General features: G+C 49.0%; 2 protein-coding genes across 7 annotated transcripts; one reads left to right on the top strand and one right to left on the bottom strand.

The window, feature by feature from the left end:
* Nucleotides 1–722: 722 nt before the first annotated feature.
* TRAPPC1 (trafficking protein particle complex subunit 1) lies at nucleotides 723–2,358 on the bottom strand. The gene is made up of 5 exons (XM_043474960.1): nucleotides 2,306–2,358; nucleotides 2,091–2,189; nucleotides 1,872–1,942; nucleotides 1,422–1,560; nucleotides 723–1,125 (listed from the first exon to the last, which is right to left on the bottom strand). The coding sequence occupies exons 2-5, from the start codon at nucleotides 2,187–2,189 to the stop codon at nucleotides 997–999; spliced, it is 438 nt and encodes a 145-aa protein (XP_043330895.1). The 5' UTR covers nucleotides 2,306–2,358; the 3' UTR covers nucleotides 723–996.
* Nucleotides 2,359–2,464: 106 nt separating this feature from the next.
* On the top strand, nucleotides 2,465–18,971 carry CNTROB (centrobin, centriole duplication and spindle assembly protein). Of its 6 annotated transcripts, XM_043474902.1 has the most exons (20): nucleotides 2,546–2,713; nucleotides 3,028–3,708; nucleotides 4,484–4,568; nucleotides 4,824–4,905; nucleotides 5,384–5,540; nucleotides 6,426–6,542; nucleotides 6,765–6,881; nucleotides 7,191–7,289; nucleotides 8,316–8,552; nucleotides 8,864–9,010; nucleotides 11,553–11,686; nucleotides 12,271–12,396; nucleotides 12,581–12,743; nucleotides 13,776–14,037; nucleotides 14,929–15,083; nucleotides 15,339–15,402; nucleotides 15,580–15,750; nucleotides 15,888–16,026; nucleotides 16,495–16,567; nucleotides 16,796–18,971. In XM_043474902.1, the coding sequence occupies exons 2-20, from the start codon at nucleotides 3,436–3,438 to the stop codon at nucleotides 16,919–16,921; spliced, it is 2,727 nt and encodes a 908-aa protein (XP_043330837.1). In that variant the 5' UTR covers nucleotides 2,546–2,713; nucleotides 3,028–3,435; the 3' UTR covers nucleotides 16,922–18,971. The 6 variants fall into 6 exon arrangements, with proteins under 6 accessions (XP_043330847.1, XP_043330837.1, XP_043330868.1 ...); XM_043474912.1 differs by lacking the exons at nucleotides 2,546–2,713; nucleotides 3,028–3,708 and adding an exon at nucleotides 2,465–2,539; XM_043474933.1 differs by lacking the exon at nucleotides 3,028–3,708.
* Nucleotides 18,972–20,603: the final 1,632 nt, after the last annotated feature.

Here is a 20,603-nt window from a genome sequence, read left to right as displayed (position 1 = left end):
TCTTAGCAACCAGGGAGCAGCACCCGGAGGGTGGTTCTACTCTCTGGACCCCGAGGCCGATCGGTCTTCCACCACCCCAGTGGTTTTCAATCCGGGAGCTCTTTTGTCCCCTGGGGGACATTTGGCAAGGTCCGGAGACATTTTTTTTGGGTTTTTTTTTGCCTTGATGCACGTGGGATCTTAGTTCCCTGACCAGGGATTGAACCCATACCCCCTGAATCGTAAGCATATAGTCTTAACCACTGGACCACCAGAGAAATCCCTGGAGACATTTTTTTACTGTCACGACCTGGGGGGACATTTGGCAAGGTCTGGAGACATTTTCTGACTGTCACGACTTGGATGCGGGCGTGCACACACATGTGTGTGTGATGTGCTACCAGCATTTAGTCAGTGGCAGCAAAGGAAATGGCAATCCACTCTGGTATTCTTGCCTGGGAAATCCCATGGACAGAGGAGCTTGGTGGGCTACAGTCCATGGGGTCGCAAAGAGTCAGACAAGACTGAGCGACTAACACTTTCACAGGCAGAACAGAGTACCTGGCAGCCCTCCCACCCTCCCCCCAATCAAGGTATTACCCAGCCCCAAATATCAGTCGTGTTGCTGTTAACAAACCCATGGACAAAGCCTCTTTTTTGGCTTAGAGGATGCAGACACCCTGGTTCACACCTCCATGAGATGGGCAGGCCCCGATCAACCACTCAAACTTAACACGCTCAGGTCCCAGAGGGTGATAAAAAGTTTATTCTGTACTTCTCACAGTCAGGTAGGGGATCAAACTGGACAGAGGACCTGGTTTGGAGGTGTAGGGACTCCAGTAGGCTGCCTTCCTGTGAAGGGCTTTAGGCTGTTCCCCTAGGATGGCTACCGAGGGGCTTGAGGAGGCTGGGGAACTGGGATGGTAGGGCTTGCAGCAGGAGCCCTTGGGTGATACAGATTAGGTTGGGCCCCAGGCAGACAGCAATTCTTCTGAGGGGTGAGGTAGAGTGCTTCCTTCAGCCAGCCCGGGCGGAGAAGAAGGGCAGAGAGCGGACGTAGGAGTCCAGTCGGGATCGGAAGAGCTCACTTTGCACAGTCTGGCCAAGCGGGCACAGGGGATTCTTCACCACCAGCTCCACATACAGCTGTGAAGAAGGGAGGGTGTTAGAGCCAGGCTTTGAACACTTCTTTTCAACCTCACACCTAGTATAACGTCAAGGGTGTGTGAATGCACAAGGATTAAGGGCTGGGAGGCAAACCCTTTGAGGAGAAACTGGTGGTGGGAGTGTATAAAGACATAAAGGTCCTGAGAAAACCCAGGGTCTCTACTGTACTGTGGAGATACAGTACAGTAGGATTAGGGCAGGGATGGAGTCTTGGGGCTCTAAGTGACCATGGCTGTTGAGGCTTGGGGAGCAGGGCCCAAGGGACTGGTACTGACCGCACTGTAGATGTGGTGTAGCACATCTCGGATGGGCCCCACACCCAAGTCTGTATTCATGACAACTTTGATCCCAGTGGGCGTCTCGTAGTAATGGAGTTTGTAACGGCTAGTTTGGAAGGCCAGGAAGCCGTCCTTCCTGCAGGGATGGGGAGGAATGTCAAGGAATGGGAGTGGAATCTCTCCCAAAGAGATCCTTCTGATCCCTTCTAGACAGACTCCCTCTTAGATACCTCGCAGCTTCACCTTTCACTGTAGCCCCCGTGCCCAACCTCTCTAACCTTCTCTTCCCCACCGCCGCTTCTGCCAGCTCCTGCATTCTCGCTCCTGACTCAGCCTTTCTCTCTGTCTCCTTACCCTCTCTGGGGACCAAAGCCTCTACCACTCCAGAAAGTACCCCCTCCCCGTCCGTTCCCTCCTTCCCTCAACAACCCCTTCGACTCCGCGTACATGTCTAGCGGGGACATCTTGCTGACAAACGAGCGGATAGAGAAGAGCATCCCGTACATCAGCTTGTACTCCTGGAGGGAGAGGGGCAGAATTAACTCTCTGTTGTAAAGGAGACGGGGTAGGGGTGGGAATGAGCCAGGGTTTGGAGAAAAGGGGCTGGACTGGGACTATGCATTTGGAGATGCGAGGTCACCCGAGTGGCGGGGGCCCTCTCGTCACCTCCTCCTTAGGGATCCCCGCTTGCTTCTTGCGGTGCCACTCGCTGTAATGCAGACACACTCCATTTCGGTCAAACAGGTACAGGTTGTGGACAGTCATCTGCAAGGCAGAGAATGTGAGCCTCTCTCCGAGACCGCCCACACCCCGTCGGCTCCAGTTCTCAGTTCCGGATCCCTCCAACCAGATGGGGACCCCCCTCCCTCCCCCGGACTCACCGGAACTTCTCCGAGTGCCCGTCACTCGACACTTCCGGTTTTCGGGGAGCCCCGCCCCCATCGGGTCAAAGCGTCGCAGCAATAACTCCGCCCCATACCTGCTTCAGCCAATCCGTGGCGCCGGGTCTGGGCATGCGTGTCTAAGGCACTCCGCTCCAGAAGCTGGAAGCGGCGGAAAGCACTGTATCCTGGGCTGGTGACGTCATCGAAGCGAGCGAGGCGGAGCTGCGGAAGGTGGGCGGGAGCCTGCCAACGGTTTTGAGTATTGGGAAGGGCGCGAGAAGAGGGGTCGTTTGGATCTTCGCCTATCGGGTCTCAGGGGGAGGAGGCATTCCCTAGTTGCCACCTTGGCAAACTGCGGGGCTGAGGACTGGAGGTGTGGGGAGTAATCGGAACGGGGTGATCGAGGTAGGGGATCTCAGGCTAGGCTGGAGCGCCTGAGCGTATTTTTTAGGGCCATCAGAGGGCGTGACTTGAGTGTTCACAAACTTTCTTTTGGGGTAGCAGAGAGGGAGGGATTCTAGGGAGCCGTGCTCCGGCTTTCTTGCCCGGAGGGATCGGAGGGGATATACCAGAGAGTTGATCCTGGATGGAACGGGTGATGGGCGAAGAGGAGAGGTGGGGAGCGTGAGGGTCCTGCCTCGCTGAGACCGGAGCCAGTTGAGGGGCCATAAGACAGCTGGACGGAAATTAGGCCCCTGTTGGATTTGGGTCCGTTTCAGTTTGTGCATTCTGGCTGGGTGTGAGAACGTAAGAGCTCAGTGGACTATGAGAGCCTGGCCCAGAAGTTGAACTGCAGCTTTCAGCGCTCCAGAGGAACTGCAGTGGTGCGCCTGCCCCGCAGTAGGTCTTCCATCCCCACCCGCTCCTTGCTGCACCTGCCTTTTCCACTGTTCCCAGGAGCTGTGGAAAGAAATCCTTTTGCCCTCTCCCATGGCCTCTGGAACTGTTGGAAACCTTTCCTTTAACCAGAAAGGCTCCATACCCTCATTCAACAAGAATCCCTCGCTCGGAGTCTTCCTCTTTTCTCCCAAATCTTCCTTCTCCCGGTACTTACTCCCCTGGGCTCTCCTAAAGCAGAACCAGGAGTTCCCACCTCTGCTGTCTCCAGTTGTCTCTTCCCTGTACTCATGGCAACATCAGATGCCAGCCCCAGTTCACCCCTACGGGCCAAGGACCTCCTGAGTGAGTCATCAGAAGCCCCTGGGCTGAACCAAGTGTCCTCTGAGGTGACCTCCCAGCTGTATACTTCTTTGCACCTCAGTCGTCAGGCAGAGAGCACAGCCCGAGCCCAGCTGTATTTACCTGCCACCTCCCCACCTCCCCATGAGGTGTTGGATGGCTTGGCCCAAGGACTGAGTCACAGCTTGTCAGTGGGATTGGAGAACAACTTGAAGAAAAAGGTGAGGGAGGTCTGTCTTGGACACCTCTAGGGTCTTGGGATTGGGGGTGGTAAAAAAAAAAGAGAGCTTTACTGAGATTTGAGCTCCTGTTGTTGGATTCCATAATTTCTTTTAACTACACAGTCAACCATGCTTGTTCCTGTGAGCAAATGTTGATGAGAGTCCTGAGCCACTCATAGTAAGTTGGAAAACTGTGAGACTTCCTAACTTTTTTTTTCCCTTCAGAGACACCCATGGGGTAGGTTGCTGTGTTTTAACTGGGATGTGGGTGCTGGAAATGAGCATAAGGGTTCTTCATCCCAAGAGGAAACTAGGGATTTAAGGAATATATTCTAAGATCCTTTCATCTTGAAACTGTTTTGATTGTATGGTTCAAAATTTGGTATGTAAATCATTAAAACAGTTTAATCAATTATACATGTTACCAAGAAGATAGTGTCAGATAAAACATGTATCATAACCCATCTGCAGACTGTCTAGGCCTCCCAGAGTTTGAAAAAGTGATAGCCGTGGACAGCAGAGTCTTTACACAGGATATTTGCTCTCTAGTTGGAAGGAATCCTCACCACTCTTACCTTAAGATGCCCAGTTAATTCATTTGCATTACCTCTCTGGCTTCCACAGACAATTGAGTTTCTCATTGAATCAGTTCTATTTTTCTTGCTTTCCAAGGTGTGAGAGTAAAAATTCTTGGGCCTTAGGGGCCACTCAATGCCATCTACCCTGGATGCAGTATGGATTATTGCATCTGATTTCTGCATTGCTTTTTTTCTAGGATGGTTCCAAGCATATCTTTGAGATGGAGAGTGTTCGGGGTCAACTCCAGAGCATGCTCCAGACCTCACGTGATGCGGCTTATCGTGAGTGATTTTCTATAAAGGAGAACCTAGATTTAAGGGGTGGGAAAAAGTGGAGAAAGCTAGCAGGATATGTGTGGGCTGGAGACCTAGACTCAGAGATAAGAGATTTCAGGAGAAAAGGCTCCTGTTCTTACGGAGAGAGGCAGGAGGAGTGGGTGAAGTAGAAAGGAAGGACCACTCCTCTCTTCTCCTTCAAGTGATCCCTGTCCCCATCCTTACCTGACCCTGGCTGTGGGTCCCTCTGGCTGCCTGCAGGGGATCCCCCGACTCCAGGTGCCGATTCTGAGAGACGGGAAGAGGACTCCTTTGACAGTGACAGCACAGCCACCTTGCTTAAGTGAGTTCTCCCTGGGGTTCTCCTAGCTGCCTTCCTCTCTATCTTGGAAAGTCAAGTGTTCTGTTGCTTAGTTCTCCCTTTGCTGCTTTTGTACCTCTTAAGGACTTAAGATGCTTGTCACTTAGCTTGCAGTTTTTAACCCTTTCTTGCCTTTCTTCTGTCCTGCTTACTCCTTTGGGAACTTAGGCATCCACTGCTTAGTACCTGGCTTTCTAGGTCCTTCCTCCTCCAGAAGAATTAGCTCTTTTCTGCTGTGACTCGTGCTGCAGGGAGCATGGAGTAGAGGAAGGAGTACTATAGAGTGACTCACAAAGCCTGTGCGCTCTCTAGGGCTCTGTCATTTATCTACGTAACTTTGTGACTTTGGGCATGGCTCTTGCCCTGAGTTGTAGTTTCCTTATTTGTAAAATGTCTGGAAATGGGACTCTGGGTCTCTAAAGCTTTCCCATCCCTACTGTTCTCTACCTAATCTGCTCAGCACCCGACCGCTGCAAGACTTGTCTCCATCCAGCTCAGCCCAGGCCTTTGAGGAGTTGTTCCCCCGCTACACCAGTCTTCGGCCAGGGCCCCCGCTCAACCCCCCAGATTTTCAGGGACTGAGAGATGCACTGGATTCAGAGCATACTCGTCGCAAGGTGAGATACAAAGGCTTCCTTTTGACAGAAGCAAAGATTAGAAATAGGGCCAAGTGCTAAAAGATTAAGGTCTTGCAAGCTAGGATTTTACTCAAATGGCTCTCCTATGAGGAAGGCCTTCTTTGACCATCCTGTCTAGGATGGCACACCTCCCCTCCAGGTATTCCTTCCGATCATTCTGTTATTTCCTTCATATAGTTTATCAAAGTCTGGTATGTCTTGTTTGTTTCCCCTCTTTAAAACCTAAGCTCCACATGGGTCATACCTTATCTTGTTCAGCAGTGTCTTCCTACAGTCCAGAACATACCAACACAAAGAAATACTCTGTAAATGTTTGGTGAATGAACAACAAATTGTTGGCTTGTGCAAAGCTACTGGTGATATAATGAGCTTTGTTTCTGGAGCCTCAGCCTATCTGAAGTGGGCAGAGAGCAGGATGAGGCGGAGGAAAAGTCGGAATTATTGGTTGTGTTGTCATTTTTGGAACCTTCTCTTCCTCTATTTTAAACTGCCTGGGCGTGAATGAAAGGCTTTCCCCTTTCCCCTTGCCACGCTGAATCGTTGTGTCCAGTATGCTTCTTAAGGCAGGAGTAACTTCTCACTCTTTGCAGCATGGACTACTGCACCCCTGCCGAAAGGTTCATGGAAACTTTTCTCAGGAGATCTAGGAAAGGGAAGAGGCTGCAGACCAAACCCCTGCTTCCTGAGGTGGGAGAGGAAGGCACTGGAGATCTCAGGCTCTGGAATTCCTGATTCTCCTTCTTCAAACCTGTTCTGTTCTTGGGACCCAAGCTCCCTGTCTTCCCCCATAGAGAAACTGGAAAGTTTGGAGCTTTGGTCAAACTAAGGGTGACAACACCCAGACCCCCTCACCCTTCTTCCCAGCATTGTGAGCGCCATATTCAGAACCTGCAGACCCGTGTCCTTGAGCTTCAGCAACAGTTAGCCGTGGCCGTGACTGCTGACCGAAAGAAAGATATCATGATTGAACAACTGGACAAGGTGCCAGGGGAGTGGAATGCGGGTGGGTCTCTCCATGAGGGGCACCAAGGAATACAGGGGGAGGCCAACCAACATTTGTTTGTTCATATTAGGAGTTGGGGGGTGGGTGAGTGCTGGGTATGCTGACCACTGGAAGAAGGTGGCTGTTGGCCCTGCTCCTGTGGACACAAAGAGGGAAGAAAAATTATTTGAAATTCTATGTGACCTCCTTCCTTTCCTGAGACCCTGGCCCGCGTGGTGGAGGGCTGGAACCGGCATGAAGCTGAGCGGACAGAGGTGCTTCGGGGACTCCAGGAGGAACGGCAGGCAGCTGAACTCACTAGAAGCAAGCAGCAGGAGGTGGGCAACCAGGATCACGAGGCATTAGAACCTGGGTCACCGATGGCTGGACAGGGGAGGAACCAGGGTACCTCACAGGTTGACCTCCACCTTGCCTTAGCTAGCCTGATAATTCTCCTGTGTCCTCTCCCTTCAGTGTTTCTGCTGTCAGACTTGCATGATTGATGTCTGCTCAGCTCGCCTCATCCCTCTGGCCCCCAAGTCATTTAGTTAACCCTGGCTTTTAAAGTTTATGTTGTTAATGATTTTCTAAGGGTAGCATGCAGGGATTCTCCTCAGATCCTCCATGCTGTGTTCTCTCCCTGAAAGACAGTAACCCGCCTGGAACAAAGCCTTTCTGAGGCCATGGAGGCCCTGAGTCGTGAGCAGGAAGGTGCCCGACTGCAGCAACGAGAAAAAGAGACACTGGTGAGAATGCTCGCCTGGGTTAATTCCAGTAAAGGCTGGTCATTCCTTCTAGAGGGATGTGGGTTGTTTTTGGTTTGTTTGCACCCTTGGCATGCAAGATCTTAGTTCCTCAACCAGGGATTGAACCCAGGCCCCCCCAGGTTGAGAGCAAGGAGCCTTAACCACTGGACTGCCAGGGAAGTCTGGGGATATGGGCTTTTGGTGGATTGTGGGAGTTCATAATTTGAGTTGCACCAGAGCAAAGTGTGTTCTTCAAAACACTAGTTCTGCTAGGTACTCTACAGAAAGTGAGCTCTGCCATCAAGCCAGTTTGAGAGACTCTGCAAATTGTATCCTCATTAGAATCATTTGGGAATTATTTTTAAATATAGATTTCTTGGGTTCTTTCCCTGAGGTTTTGATATATGAGGGGTCGGGGAACCTAAATATTTTCAGAAAGGTATGGGGGTGAGACTTAGGTTTCTCATTGCTGAAATGATAAGATGATTACCCACATGAATTAGTAGCCAGGTTTAGAATTTCTTGCTTGCATGACACATGCTTGCTACATGCATGCTGGTACTGACATTCCTAACAGTCCAGGAGTGCTGGTGGCAGCTGCTGGTTGGCTAGTACATGTTTGTAAGGCTGAATTTTCTAGTCTTTGTGGAATTTCTTTTGATGACAGTGGTGACAGCTATCATATATTGAGTACTTACTACAGGCCAGACATTGTGCTAAATGCTTTACATACCCTTTAACTTTAATCCACACAAGGTGGACTGTAATATGCCCACTTTACAAGTAAGGGTGGTGCCTCAGAACCCAAAGTAAATGCAGAGCTGGGATTCAGACTGAGATCTGAGCCCAGGTCTCCCTAATTCTGGTACAGAAACTCTTATTTACCATATTGACATCCTATGGGCTTGTTAACTATTGCGTTTTCATGGATATAATTCTCAGCGGGCACGTTGTATGGGGGTGAGGGGGCAGATTGCTGGTCTCCTGAGGGCATGCTAAGATCTTGGTTTTCTCCTGGGGCTGTAGGAGGAGGAGAGGCAGGCTCTAACCATGAGCTTGGAGCTGGAACAGCAGCGCTGCCAAGTCCTGCAGGAAGAACTGGATGAGGCCCGGGCGGGGCAACTCAGTGAGCGTCGACAGTTGGAGACACTGCAGGTGGCCCTGGAAGAAGAAAGGCGGAGCTGGGCCCAGCAGGAGCACCAGCTGAAGGAGCGCTACCAGGCGCTGCAGGAGGAGAGCCAGGCTCAGCTGGAAAGGGAGAAGGTAGAAGGGGCAGCTGAGGAACAGATGAAGGACAAAATAATTGAATGAGACGGATGTCAGAATACACGGTGTAGTGGAGCAGGATGGAGAGTGAAGGAAAGACGACTGAGAGGGTAGGGCCTGCAGGAAGGGCCGGGGGCATCAAATATACAGAAAACTGAAGTGTGAGATTCAACAGAGATGAGGAAATAGGTCACAGGTGAAGAGGAAGGGAGCTTGGGTCTCAGGGTATGGGAGGGTGAATCAGGGAACAGAGGTAACCGGGAGTCAGGAAATGAGATACAAACTGAAGTCTGATTGCCCTTTCCTAGGGGAACAACCAGAGGGAGGCCCAGGCCGCCCGGGAGGCCCAGCAGCAGCTGGCCTTGGTGCAGTCTGAGGTGCGGCGGTTGGAAGGAGAGCTGGATACAGCTCGGAGAGAGAGAGACGCCCTGCAGCTGGAGATGAGCCTGGTGCAGGTCAGGAGGCTGAGGTTCTAGGGGAGTGTCCGTCCCTGCTGGGGAGACAGAGGTCTGAGGCAAAGTGGCTTCAGGAGTCAGGGCAGACACTCCCATTTCTAACTAGAATTTTAGCCTTTATGTGTAAAATGTATGTTAAGAGCAAATTAATGAGTTTCTGAGAGACTTCTTTCCTTATTAATAGTTGACCTAACGAGACACCAAATTTCTAGGTTAGAGAGGCCAGTTTTTTTTTTTTTTTGAGAGGCCAGTTTTGAGAGAACACACTTTTCACTTGGCCCATTGAATTAGAGGGCTGACCACATGGGAACTAATTTGTCATGGAGGGCCAAGGGTAAAGACATTAGTAAACAATTCAGTAGTAATTTATAAGCCCCTAAACTGGTACCAGCTGCATGCGTCTATGTGTGCATTCAGTAAACCTACTGGACAACTCCTGTGTGTTAAGCTCTGGGCTGGGATAATCCTAACACAGTCCCAGCAATAGGGAGCTCACCAGTTACATGGGGAGCTTGTCTAGCACACACATTTTTGAAGGAGTATGATTAATAATTTAGAAAAGTGTTAGTCTCTCAGTCGTGTCCCACTCTTTACAACCCTATGGACTGTAGCCCACCAGGCTCCTCCCTCCATGGGATTCTCCAGGCAAGAATACTGAAGTGGGTTGCCATTCCCTTCTTTGGGGAATCTTCCTGACCCAGGGATTGAACCCAGGCTTCCTGCATTGCAGGCAGATTCTTTACCACTGAGTCACCAGGGAAGCCCTAATAATTTAGAGTAAGAATAACTATTTTTAAAAATATTTGGCCGTACAGTGTCTTAGGTGTGGCATGTGGGATCTAGTTGTGTGACCAGGGATCAAACCCAGTCCCCCTGCAGTGGGAGCACAGTCTTAGCCACTGTACCACCAGGGAAGTCCCCTTTATATCTTATTTTGTCTTGCCTATTGGATGTTTATTTTTCTTTCCTTTCTTGTCATCTTTTAGAGTCATTATTCTCATTTCACTTTTTTTTTCGGTCAGCTTATTTTAAAGTCTTAAACTCAGTTTCTGTTTAAATTCTCAAAGTTAATTTATCAGAGGTAAGTATCCAAGACAGAAAGGAGCCATCAATTCTATATGAATGGGTCAAGGTAGTCTTCCCAGAGAACTCTAAAAAATATTTTTAAGATATGAATAAAAGTGATCTGTAATACAAGTTCAAGTGTACAGAAGTACACAGTGTATATCCTTTCAGAACTTTTTCATATGCGTTTATGGGCTGGTGCTTTAAATATATACACACACACACACACACACACACACACTCACACACACTCTCACTGCAACTTGTTTTTACCTTGTAATATATCAGACATCTTTCCATGTCAACACATAGAGATGTACATCATTTTTTTTTAAAGAATTATATTGCAATAAATGTATGAATCATAGTTTACTTAAGCATTTTCCTTTTGATGAGAAATTTACCCTGATGCCAAATTTTTTTTCGCTATTAAAAATAACGCTGGGGACTTCCCTGGTGGTCCAGTGGTTAAAAATCTGCCTTCCAATGCAGAGGATGAGGGATGAATCCCTGGTCCGGGAACTAAGATCCCACATGCCATGGGGCAACTAAGCCCATGAGCTGCAACTAGAGAAGCCTGCACACTGCAATGGAGACACACAGCTTAAAAAAAAACAAAAGTGCTGCATGGAATTCCCTGGCCGTCCAAAGGTTGGGGCTCCACACTTCCACTGCAGAGGGCACAAATTCAGTCACTGATCGGGAAACTAAGATTCTGTAAGCCGTAGCATGGCCAAATATAAATAATGCTGCAGTGAACATCATTGTACACGACTCTTTGGCATTCCTTTTGTAGGATAGATTCCTTAAAGTGAAATTGCCAGCTCAGAGGGAGAGTATATATCATTAAGATTTTTCATTAAAAAATTTTGGGTGTTGATTATTTTATAACGTGTAATCACTAAGTCACTATGTTGTACACCTGAAACTTAAAAAAAAAATTAGGTAATGAGATACCTAGAGCAGATAAAATCATTCATGGAAACAGAAAGTAGGGTGGTGATTGTTACAGGCTGGGGAGGGAAAATGGGGAGTTGTTGTTCAGTGGGTATATAGTTTCAGTTACAAGATAAACAGTTTCTAGAGATCTGCACAGCAATGTGAATGTAGTTAATGCTGCACTTAGAAATGGTAAGTTTTGTATTACCTAAGAAGGTAAGCTTTGTATATGCGTTTCCTACCATAATTTTTAAAAATTAAAAAGAATTTAGGTAATTGCAAAGAGTTAAATAAATATATTTTTTTAAAGCACAAAAAAACCATTTGTATCGTCCAAGGCCATGGTTTTATAAGGAAAGGAAACTGCTTTCACTCCTTGGGGCAAAATTCTCTTTCTTTCGTTCCTCAGACATAGGAGAGAATGTTGGTGCATGGATCTTTTTTTTTAATCTACCTTACATCCTCCATCCCCTTCTAAGCCCAAACAGAATGGAGCTGATGATGACCTCCCGCACCCACCCACTTGCTTTACTCCCAGGCCCGGTATGAAAGCCAGCGGATCCAGATGGAGTCGGAGCTGGCGGTGCAGCTGGAGCAGCGGGTGACCGAGCGGCTGGCACAGGCGCAGGAGAGCAGCCTTCGGCAGGCAGCCTCCCTGAGGGACCATCACAGGTGCTTGGAGCTCGCCGGCTGCTGCCTCTCCACAGCAGCAGCAGGTGGGGGTGGGGGGGCACCCAGACCCTCTCAGATCCCTTTACCAGCTTCCAACACACCAGCCCCTGTCTGTCTCTCAGTGGGAGACCTGCCTCGGGTTCACAGGAGAGCCAGACCTGCCTGGGGATTTTCCGCTTTCCCCCCATAGGAAGGAGCACTTAGGCAATAGCTGATGGCTGCAGGAATACCAATTTCTAGCTCTCTAGCCCCTGGTGTGTACAGTGCTGAGCTGAGACCTGCAGCACATCCAGACGTGCCTTCTCCCTTCCTTCCCCTACTCCCCTACCAGCTTTTTTTTTTTTCTGGAAATGCTTCTTAAATGAACCACCTTCACATAAGTCCTCATTTAAGTGTCTGCTTCTAGGGAACCCATTCAGCCATCCTTGCTTCCTTCCTGAACAACCCCACCCCCCGACCCTGCCAGGGCAGGGCTAGCTGGCTGGTTTGCTTGATCACTGTCCTGTGCACACATGCTGACTTTCTCTTACTGGATGACTTCCTTCTCCATCCTCAGTCCTTTCTTCTCACCTGTGTCCTCTCAGGAAGCAGCTGCAGGAGCTGAATGGACAGCACCAGCAGGAATTGTCCACTCAGTTGGCTCAGTTCAAAGTGGAAATAGCAGAGCGGGAGGAGCGGCAGCAGCAGGTGGCTCAGGACTATGAGCTCAGGTACTGGACCCTGGAGTCTGCATGTCGGGCCTTGGTCCCTTCCCCTGCAGCCTTGGTCTCTTCTGCACTGGCCCCAGCTCCTCTCACAATTTCCCGTGTCCCACCTTTCCTTGTGGCCCTTCCTGTTCTCCGAGTCTCTGCTTTCTCCAAGGCCTGACATCACCTCTTGCATCTTTGCTCTCAGACTGGCCCGGGAGCAGGCGCGAGTGCGGGAGCTGCAGAGTGGGAACCAGCAGCTGGAGGAACAGCGGGTGGAGCTGGTGGAGCGGCTGCAGGCCATGCTGCAGGCCCACTGGGAGGAGGCCACCCGGCTGCTCAGCACCACCACCCTGCCGCCCCACCCCCCGGTAGGCCATCAGGGTTCTGTTTAGACCCTTTCTTGGGACATCTAGCTCCCTCCCAAGGAGAGTCCAGAGTTCAGCTTTAGGAAAATTCTGTGAGCTTTCCCAAAGAGTAACTGTCTCATCAAAAGCCGTCTTTTAGCCATGGCCGCCACTTGCCCAGACTGGCCCCACAGCACTGGGTATCAGCTTCTTCTCCCAGCCTAAGAGAGGGTAACACATGATGCTAGTTTTGCCAAAGGGCAGCTGAAGTAATTGTGATGGAAAGAGTCAGAAATTGTTGCTCAGTCCTGCCCTAGAGGAGTCTCAACCCTCGCCCTCTCTCTGTTGGCATCTCCTACTTCCTTCTTTTAACACTTAAGTTTTTAATATTAGCTAAAATATTTTTGGTGATAGATAATAATGTGCACACAGTAATTTTACAAAACAAAAGGGACATCCTCAGTGGTCCAGGGGTTAAGGCTCAGCCTTCCAATGCAGGGGCACATGTTCAATCCCTGGTTGGAGAGCTAAGGTTTCCACATGCCATGTGTGCAGCCAAAAATTTTAAAACATAATGAAATAAAATAAAAAAACAACCAAACTGTTCAAAAAGGTATACGGTGAAAAGTAATCTCCATACTATGCCTGCACCTCAGTCTCCTGGTTCCTCCCCCAAGAAGCAGCAGCTGATATTGGTGTCTTGAGTGTGTCCCACCCCCAGCTCCACCCCCCCGGCCCCTCACAGAAAAGTTGCCTTCTATACACAGTTGTATGACTTATTTAACCAAGTGCTTGTTAGTGGATATTAAAGTTGTTTCCTGTGTTTTGCTTCTACAAATAGTGCTGCAGAAATTGTCATTAATATGTCTTGGTTCAGTATCTCTATACAGTTTCTAGAAATGGAATTGTAGGGTCAAAAATATGCATTTTAAAATTTGTCAGAAATTTGATAGATGTTCCCAAATCCCCTTCTAAGGACGTTCTACTAATCTGTAATCTTATTAAAGTGTCTGTGGCACGTCTCGTCTCTTTAAGTGCACTCTCTCTTGTGCCCAGGTTCCACCCGCCGGCCCCTCCAGCCCTGGGCCGCAGGAACCAGAGAAGGGGGAGAGGAGGATCTGGATGGTGCCCCCCATGGCCGTGGCCCTGAAGCCCGTGTTGCAGCAGAGCCGGGAAACGCGAGAGGAGCTGCCTGGGGTTCCACCGCCTGTTCTCTGCAGCCCCTCCCCAGATCTTAGCCTCCTGCTGGGCCCCACTTTCCAGAGCCAGCATTCCTTCCAGCCGCTGGAGCCAAAGCCAGACCTCACGTCATCTTCAGGTGCCTGGGGACAGAAGTCACCAGGTTCCCCTTCCCCGCACTGACTGGCTGTCTCTTAACCTAACTTTCTGCCTGCCGGGGCTTGAGCATTCTGTTTCCCAGATGTCTTAGTGACTGTCCCTTACCAGTAGCAGAAATCCACTCTAGTTGGCTCAAACACAGGGAGTTAGACTCTAGGAAATGGGACACATCTGTGCTTATTGAGAACCAAAGTTGGCACCAGGGGCTGCCGGGAACAGCACAGCTGTTCCTCCTTGCCCTGGGTTTACCTGGGCTCTGGACTCTGCTTCTTCCTCTTGAACGACCAGCTCTCTCTCCCCCTTGGGTTCTTGCTTTTGCTGGTTTGGTTTGCACATGGCTTTGAGCAGCTGTGACACCGACTCGAGCAAAACTCTAGACAACCTGCCTTTGTTTCTTGGGTCCAAGTTTAAAGAGAGGCGGTCTGGTGGGTTGGTAACCATCCCTCAGATCAGCCGATCTTGAGCTGTGGCCACGTCTGATTCAGTCAGTTGTGACTTGGGTGCGTGGGGTGTTCTGTGTGGTGAAAATGAGACAACCCAGGTTGAAGTAAGCATGAGGGCATGTTCTGGTGAAAGAACCAGAACATGTCTGTTTATCCTAAAGCGTTCTGTGCTGTGGCAGGATTTGTTCATTCAGCATCCAGGTCCCTCAGCCTTCCCCTTCTGTCTACTCTTCTGTCTTAGAATTCAGCCATGCCCAGCTCCCAATTGCCTTCAATCCTTCCCTCTCCAGCTGTTTTCAACTGTGATCATCTTCTAGCCGCAAAGCCCCACTTATGTGTGACAGGCCCCCTCCTTCCAGGCCTTGAGCGAGCTGCCTGATGGAGGGGCCCCTCCCCCTACAGCACACACCCCCTGTTTCACTGTACAGTGGAGGCCTTCTCTGCAGTTGGGACCTTCCATCCGGATCACCGGGCAGAGCGACCGTTCCCTGAGGAAGACCCTGGGTCTGAGGGGGATGGCTTCCTGAAGGAAGGCCTGCCACCCCCTTCCCAGCTGCAGGGCCTCAAGCATTTTTTGCACCAGGTAAGAGGGCCCATCTGTCCCTCTTGCTTTCTCCTTCCCTTCCTCATTTTCTACTCTGAGAGGCGAGGACTCTGGCCTTTTAGGACTAAGACTTCATCCTAGTTTCTGCCTCTCCTAGTCCCCCTTATTTCTGCTGCAGCAGTTCCTTCTGGAACTTAGGAAACCAGCTCCTACCTCCTCCCCGCTGCTTCCTGCAGACCCTGAGGTCTCTTTCTTCAGTGGTCCTCAGGGAGCCCTACTGTCTTGTCCCCCCAGCTGCTGGAGACTGCACCCCAGAGCCATGAAAACCCCTCCATCGACCAGCTTCCCCCTAAGCCTGGTGAGTGCAAACTCTGAAGAAGTTTGGGGCTGGGCCTAAAAGAGGCAGGAGATCCACTTACCAGGGCTGAGTCTTCAGGAGCTGGCAAAGGTTACAAAGCCCCATGAAGGCTAAGGCTGTTGGGATTCCTTGGCTTTTGCCCCATTTACTCATTCTGAATCTCATTCCTTTGGCTAGGTCCTCTGACTGCCCCATCTTGGGAGGAAACCCCTCAGGTGCCACGCCTCCCACCCCCCGTCCATAAAACTAAAGTTCCCTTAGCCATGGCGTCCAGTCTTTTCCGGGTCCATGAGCTTCCCTCGGCCCATTCACAGAGCGGCGGTCCCAGCAGTGGCTCCCCAGAGAGAGGTAAGCAGGTCCTGGTTTACAGGTAGGTCTCAGGTGTGGAGCTGGTACCTGGAACTGAAGGCCCTTCTGGGCTCTGGGAGCTGGGATAAGGGCTGGGGCCAGCCCAGGATGACGATCATTCATGATGTGTCTCTCAGGTGGAGATGGGCCCACATCCTCGAGGCAGCTGATGGAAGTGTCTCAGCTGTTAAAACTTTACCAAGCTCGGGGCTGGGAGGCGCTGCCTGCCGAGGATCTGCTGCTTTACCTGAAGAGGCTGGAACATGGCAGCGGCGGGTACCACCCTGGGAGGGAAGGGAGGAGGGACTAGATGGAAGGAATCTGGACTGTGAATGGGAAGAATGTGGAGTGTGTCGTCTATTGAGTAGCGTCTTCTGTCCTTTTCTGGGGAAGAAGTGAGGGTAGATTGGAGTCCTCTCCTCTTCCTCCATCTCTCACTCTTCCCCACCTTCCTTTTGTCTCTTCTTTTCTTTTTGGTTTTTCACTTCTTAAAAAATCTCTTCTGCCTGTTTTTCTACTTTAGTTTTTTCCTCTTTACCCTGCAGCTCAGAACTGAGAGTCCTAGGACTGTGATGACCTAGTATAACTCAGTATGTGACTCCACTCATGTTTCCTCTTGTTGGATCCCCGGGTCTATGTTGTTTGTTCTTATTCTTAAGAGACAGCACCGGGAAATAGTTCTCCGAGAGTGTTGGGGAGAGTGGGGAGCAGCTGCCCCTCCTCATCCCTTGATCTGTACGGCAGGACTGACAGCCGAGGGGAAAATGCCCCCAGAAGGAACACAGACTCCCGCTTGGGTGAGACCCCCCGGAAAGAGGTGAGGAAAGTAGGGCTGGGTGAAGGGGTGGGGGGCTCTCACTGACTCGTTCCTTGCCCTCCACATGATCGCCCTGACCCCACTGACCGGGATCCCATTTTTTGTAGTGTGGCCCTTCCCCTTTGCTGTCTGACTCCAGCCTTCCCCACACACAACATCTTTCCTCAGGAGCTGGGTACTGGGAGGACACGACGCTGAGTTTTTCTTCTCTCTCCCTTCAACTCTTAGGTTCCCTCCCAGGCTCTCCCTCGTCGCCTTGCTGTAGCCCCTAAGACTGACAAACCTCCCGCTCGGAAGAAAAGTGGGCACCCCGCCCCTGGTGGTGTGAGAAGTCGGGGGGGAATCTGGAGATAAGCCCTTCACCTTTTTTTTCCTTGGTCTCTTCTTATTTTTATTATTATTATTTTAATAAATCTGGTAGTCTGTATTAGAGTCTCTGACTCATAGGCACTCAGAAAAGGGAGGATTTCTAGGAAACTACTTTGTGAAGAAACCTCATTCTTCTCTTTGAGTATGTTTTTTATGTTTCTATCTCATATTCTGTGGAAAAAGACATGACTGCTTTGAAAGAAAACAGTCTGTGGCTAGACTTCCGAAGTGTAGGTGAGCAAAGGCTCAGTGTTTCCAGAGTAAAACCTACAGAGTGGCTAGCTCTGGTTGGTTGTGGAATTATGGGACTCTTATTTTCTTTTATATATCTCTGTATTTTCCAACTGTTCTGAAACACATATGTGTTACTTAATAATCAGAAAAACACTTTTAATAAAAAAAAGTTATTATATAAAGAGTTTGAGTAAAAATGTGATATTGGGAAGACAGTTTTCTCTTTCAGGAGCAGATAATTCTTTCAATCATGTTAGTAGGATTCGATTCTGCTCCAGCCAGCCCACATATTATGGCTTCACTCTTCTGGCTTTGAAACATGTATAAAAGACTAGAGTGCTGGCAAAGAAAAAAAGCCATGATTGTGAAAACTTTCATCCTCATACCAAAATGAACAAAGAGAAACAATATTAAAGAAGAAAATGAGATTAGTGTGAAACTATGAAAGGCCCCAACTTCGTAGTACAAACCCTGAAAAACCCATAGAACAGTTTAGATGAAACTGAAGGATGGTGCCTTGGGACCCTCCAGCTCCAGAGTGCAGTGCCGAGTGGGGATGGTGGTAAATACGATTCCAAATGGCCCGGTCCTAGATGGGCGTTTGAGGGACAGAGCTTACTAGATTCTGTGAGGAGGGTGGGGTCGTTCTATGTGCCCCTAAATTATTTGGTTAGCTCCGGGATAGATTTGACAGAATATAGACTCACATACAGTTTTATAGTAACAATAGTCAGCCCTCCATACCCTTGGATTCTCTATCTGCAGGTTCAACAAACTTCAGATCAAAAATATTGGGGAAAAAAATTACGGAAATTTCAAAATGCAAAACTTGCATATGCTGCACACTAGCAACTAACTTTTACATAGCATTTACATTTTATAGCTATTTATATAGTATGAGATAAGTAATCTAGAGATGATTTCAAGGGTATGGGAGGGTGGGGACCTCCCTGGTGGCCCAGTGGCTAAGACTCCCAATGCTGGGGGCCCCAGTTCAATCCCTAGTCAGGGGGGCTAGATTCCACATTCTGCAACTAAGCATTCCACATGCTGAAATGGACTGAAGATCCTGCATGCTGCAACTAAGACCTGGTACAGCCAAATAAATACTTTTCAAAAATAATAAAGTGTCCAGGAGGATGTGCACAGATTTTAATGCAAACCTTTTGTTGTTTTTTATGTAGGACTTGAACATCTGTGGATGTTGGTAGCTGCAGGGTGTCCTGCAACCTATTCCCTACTTTTGATATCAAGGGACTACTGTGTTTTTTTCCACCTTTAAGTAACTTTCTAGCTCCCAGGGGAGGAAAGAGGAGAAGATGAGAAACCCACGAGCAGCAGGTGTGCTGGTTCTCCTGCTCCGGCTCAAGGGAACAACTTGTCTCTGGTCCTGCCTGGTATCCTGGTAAAGAAATAAGAGTTGCACCACCTTTTCAAGGCCAATCTCAACTCACCTTTGGAAATGTTTGCTTTTCTTTTTTACCTCAAGTGCCTAGAATTGTTTGACCAAACTCTGTGATTGATGGCATAGTACCAGCATTGGGAGGAAATAGATTTATACTATTTTTAAAAACTGGCAAAATGAACACCCAGTCTTACCTCATTATCTTTTGGATTCCAACCTGCCACCCTCAGTCAACATGCCCTACATTTTTCTTGACATGAAGGACGGTGTGGAGAATATTTCCCAGCTCTCCAGAACTAAATCAGAAAAGGGCACAGTGCTGACTTAACTATTTTGTGAGCTAGTTATAGTAAGACAATTTTGATCTTTTAAAAATATATTGTGCTCCCTTTAAAAGTCTGTTTCTTCACCAAAATACAGCAAGGAGGCTGAGGAGGAGGAGGAGAAAACCCAGCCAATCACTTTCTTCCTCCATAATCATCTTGAGAATGTTCTGAGAGGCAAAGAAACCAAAAGGAAAGATTTGGGGAGCTCCATAAAAGCACACATACGAGAAGTTGGGGACAGTCTTTAAACTCTGGCCACCCTTGGTGCAGACAGCGTGTGGTGTGGGATTTTGTCTCCTGAGAACTCCCGCAGCTGCCGGGGGTGGGGCTAGGGGTGGTTCCGGTGGTAGAGTATGTGAGGGTGAAGGCTGAAGGCTAAGCTGCTGTAAACAAGTCCAGTGGCTTTGGGCAAGGTTTATTTCCCGGGTAATGCTCCTCCTTGGAAGGAAAGTTATGACCAATCTAGATAGCATATTAAAAAGCAGAGACATTACTTTGCCAACAAAGGTCCGTCTGGTCAAGGCTATGGTTTTTCCAGTGGTCATGTACGGATGTGAGAGTTGGACTGTGAAGATAGCTGAGTGCCGAAAAATTGATGCTTTTGAACTGTGGTGTTGGAGAAGACTCTTAAGAGTCCCTTGGACTGCAAGGAGATCCAACCAGTCCATCCTAAAGGAGATCAGTCCTGGGTGTTCATTGGAAGGACTGATGCTGAAGCTGAAACTCCAATACTTTGGCCACCTCATTCGAAGAGTTGACTCATTGGAAAAGACCCTGATGGTGGGAGGAATTGGGGGCAGGAGGAGAAGGGGATGACAGAGGATGAGATGGCTGGATGACATCACCGGCTCAATGGGCATGAGTTTGAGTAAACTCCGGGAGTTGGTGATGGACAGGGAGGCCTGGCATGCTGCGATTCATGAGGTTGCAAAGAGTCGGGCATGACTGAGCAACTGAACTGAACTGAACTGAATGGTCCACAGCGGTGGGATGGTCCTGCCCCATGTGGCCACCTGGGTCTCAGATGTTTCCCATCTTGTCACTCAGCTGTCCCCAGATCACTGTCACTGTGTGTACTGTTGAAGCAAGAAATGGTGAAGTGTCCTGTTGCCATGTAGGACTCTCAGCTGGCAAGAAGGAGAAAGAGCCACAGGCAATGTCTTAAGAACCCCCCATACTTGTAAATGCTACACATCAATTTTGCTCATATTTCGTTGGTAAGACCTTGGTCACATGGCTACATCTGACTGCAAGAAGACTTGGAAAGATTAGCCTAGATGGCCACCATGTATACATGGATTACTGCATTACCATGTAAGCACTAAGGAGAAGGAGAGAATGGATTTTGGTACTTGCAGACGACCCTAGGGAGTGGGACCTCAGAGAAAGTAATTGCTGGGACAACCCAGGGTTATCAGTATTGACTGACTGTGCAGATAATGAAAAAGCACATTGGACATATGTAAATTAGTCCAAGCTGCACAATTGGTCTAAATAGCCCCTACAAAACAGAATCAAGGAAGGAAAAAGGAGAGAGCTTAAATTCTAACCAGGATTCTTTTTGAGAGAAAAAAATATGGAAGAGAACAAGAGACTTGGGTTAAGAAGCTGGCTTGAAAGACTTCTGTTTCTAGAGTTTGAGCCTCAAGTAAATATTGATAGTAAAGGATTATAATCCATTCAATAAAATAAGAAATCATGT

This window comes from Cervus canadensis, chromosome 1, assembly GCF_019320065.1.
Source record: "Cervus canadensis isolate Bull #8, Minnesota chromosome 1, ASM1932006v1, whole genome shotgun sequence".
NCBI classification, from domain to species: domain Eukaryota; kingdom Metazoa; phylum Chordata; class Mammalia; order Artiodactyla; family Cervidae; genus Cervus; species Cervus canadensis.
This window is presented reverse-complemented; position numbering and strand designations above follow the sequence as displayed.

Excerpts from the sequence above, each read along its gene's own strand:
- CNTROB (XM_043474902.1), top strand. The coding sequence starts at position 3,436 with ATGGCAACATCAGATGCCAGCCCCAGTTCACCCCTACGGGCCAAGGAC. Across the intron at positions 14,038-14,928 it reads AGACCTCACGTCATCTTCAG|TGGAGGCCTTCTCTGCAGTT; the intron begins GTGCCTGGGGAC and ends TTCACTGTACAG. Across the intron at positions 16,027-16,494 it reads CTGGAACATGGCAGCGGCGG|GACTGACAGCCGAGGGGAAA; the intron begins GTACCACCCTGG and ends TCTGTACGGCAG.
- TRAPPC1 (XM_043474960.1), bottom strand. The coding sequence starts at position 2,189 with ATGACTGTCCACAACCTGTACCTGTTTGACCGAAATGGAGTGTGTCTG. Across the intron at positions 1,561-1,871 it reads AAGATGTCCCCGCTAGACAT|GAAGGACGGCTTCCTGGCCT; the intron begins GTACGCGGAGTC and ends CCATCCCTGCAG. Across the intron at positions 1,126-1,421 it reads TACACCACATCTACAGTGCG|CTGTATGTGGAGCTGGTGGT; the intron begins GTCAGTACCAGT and ends CCTTCTTCACAG.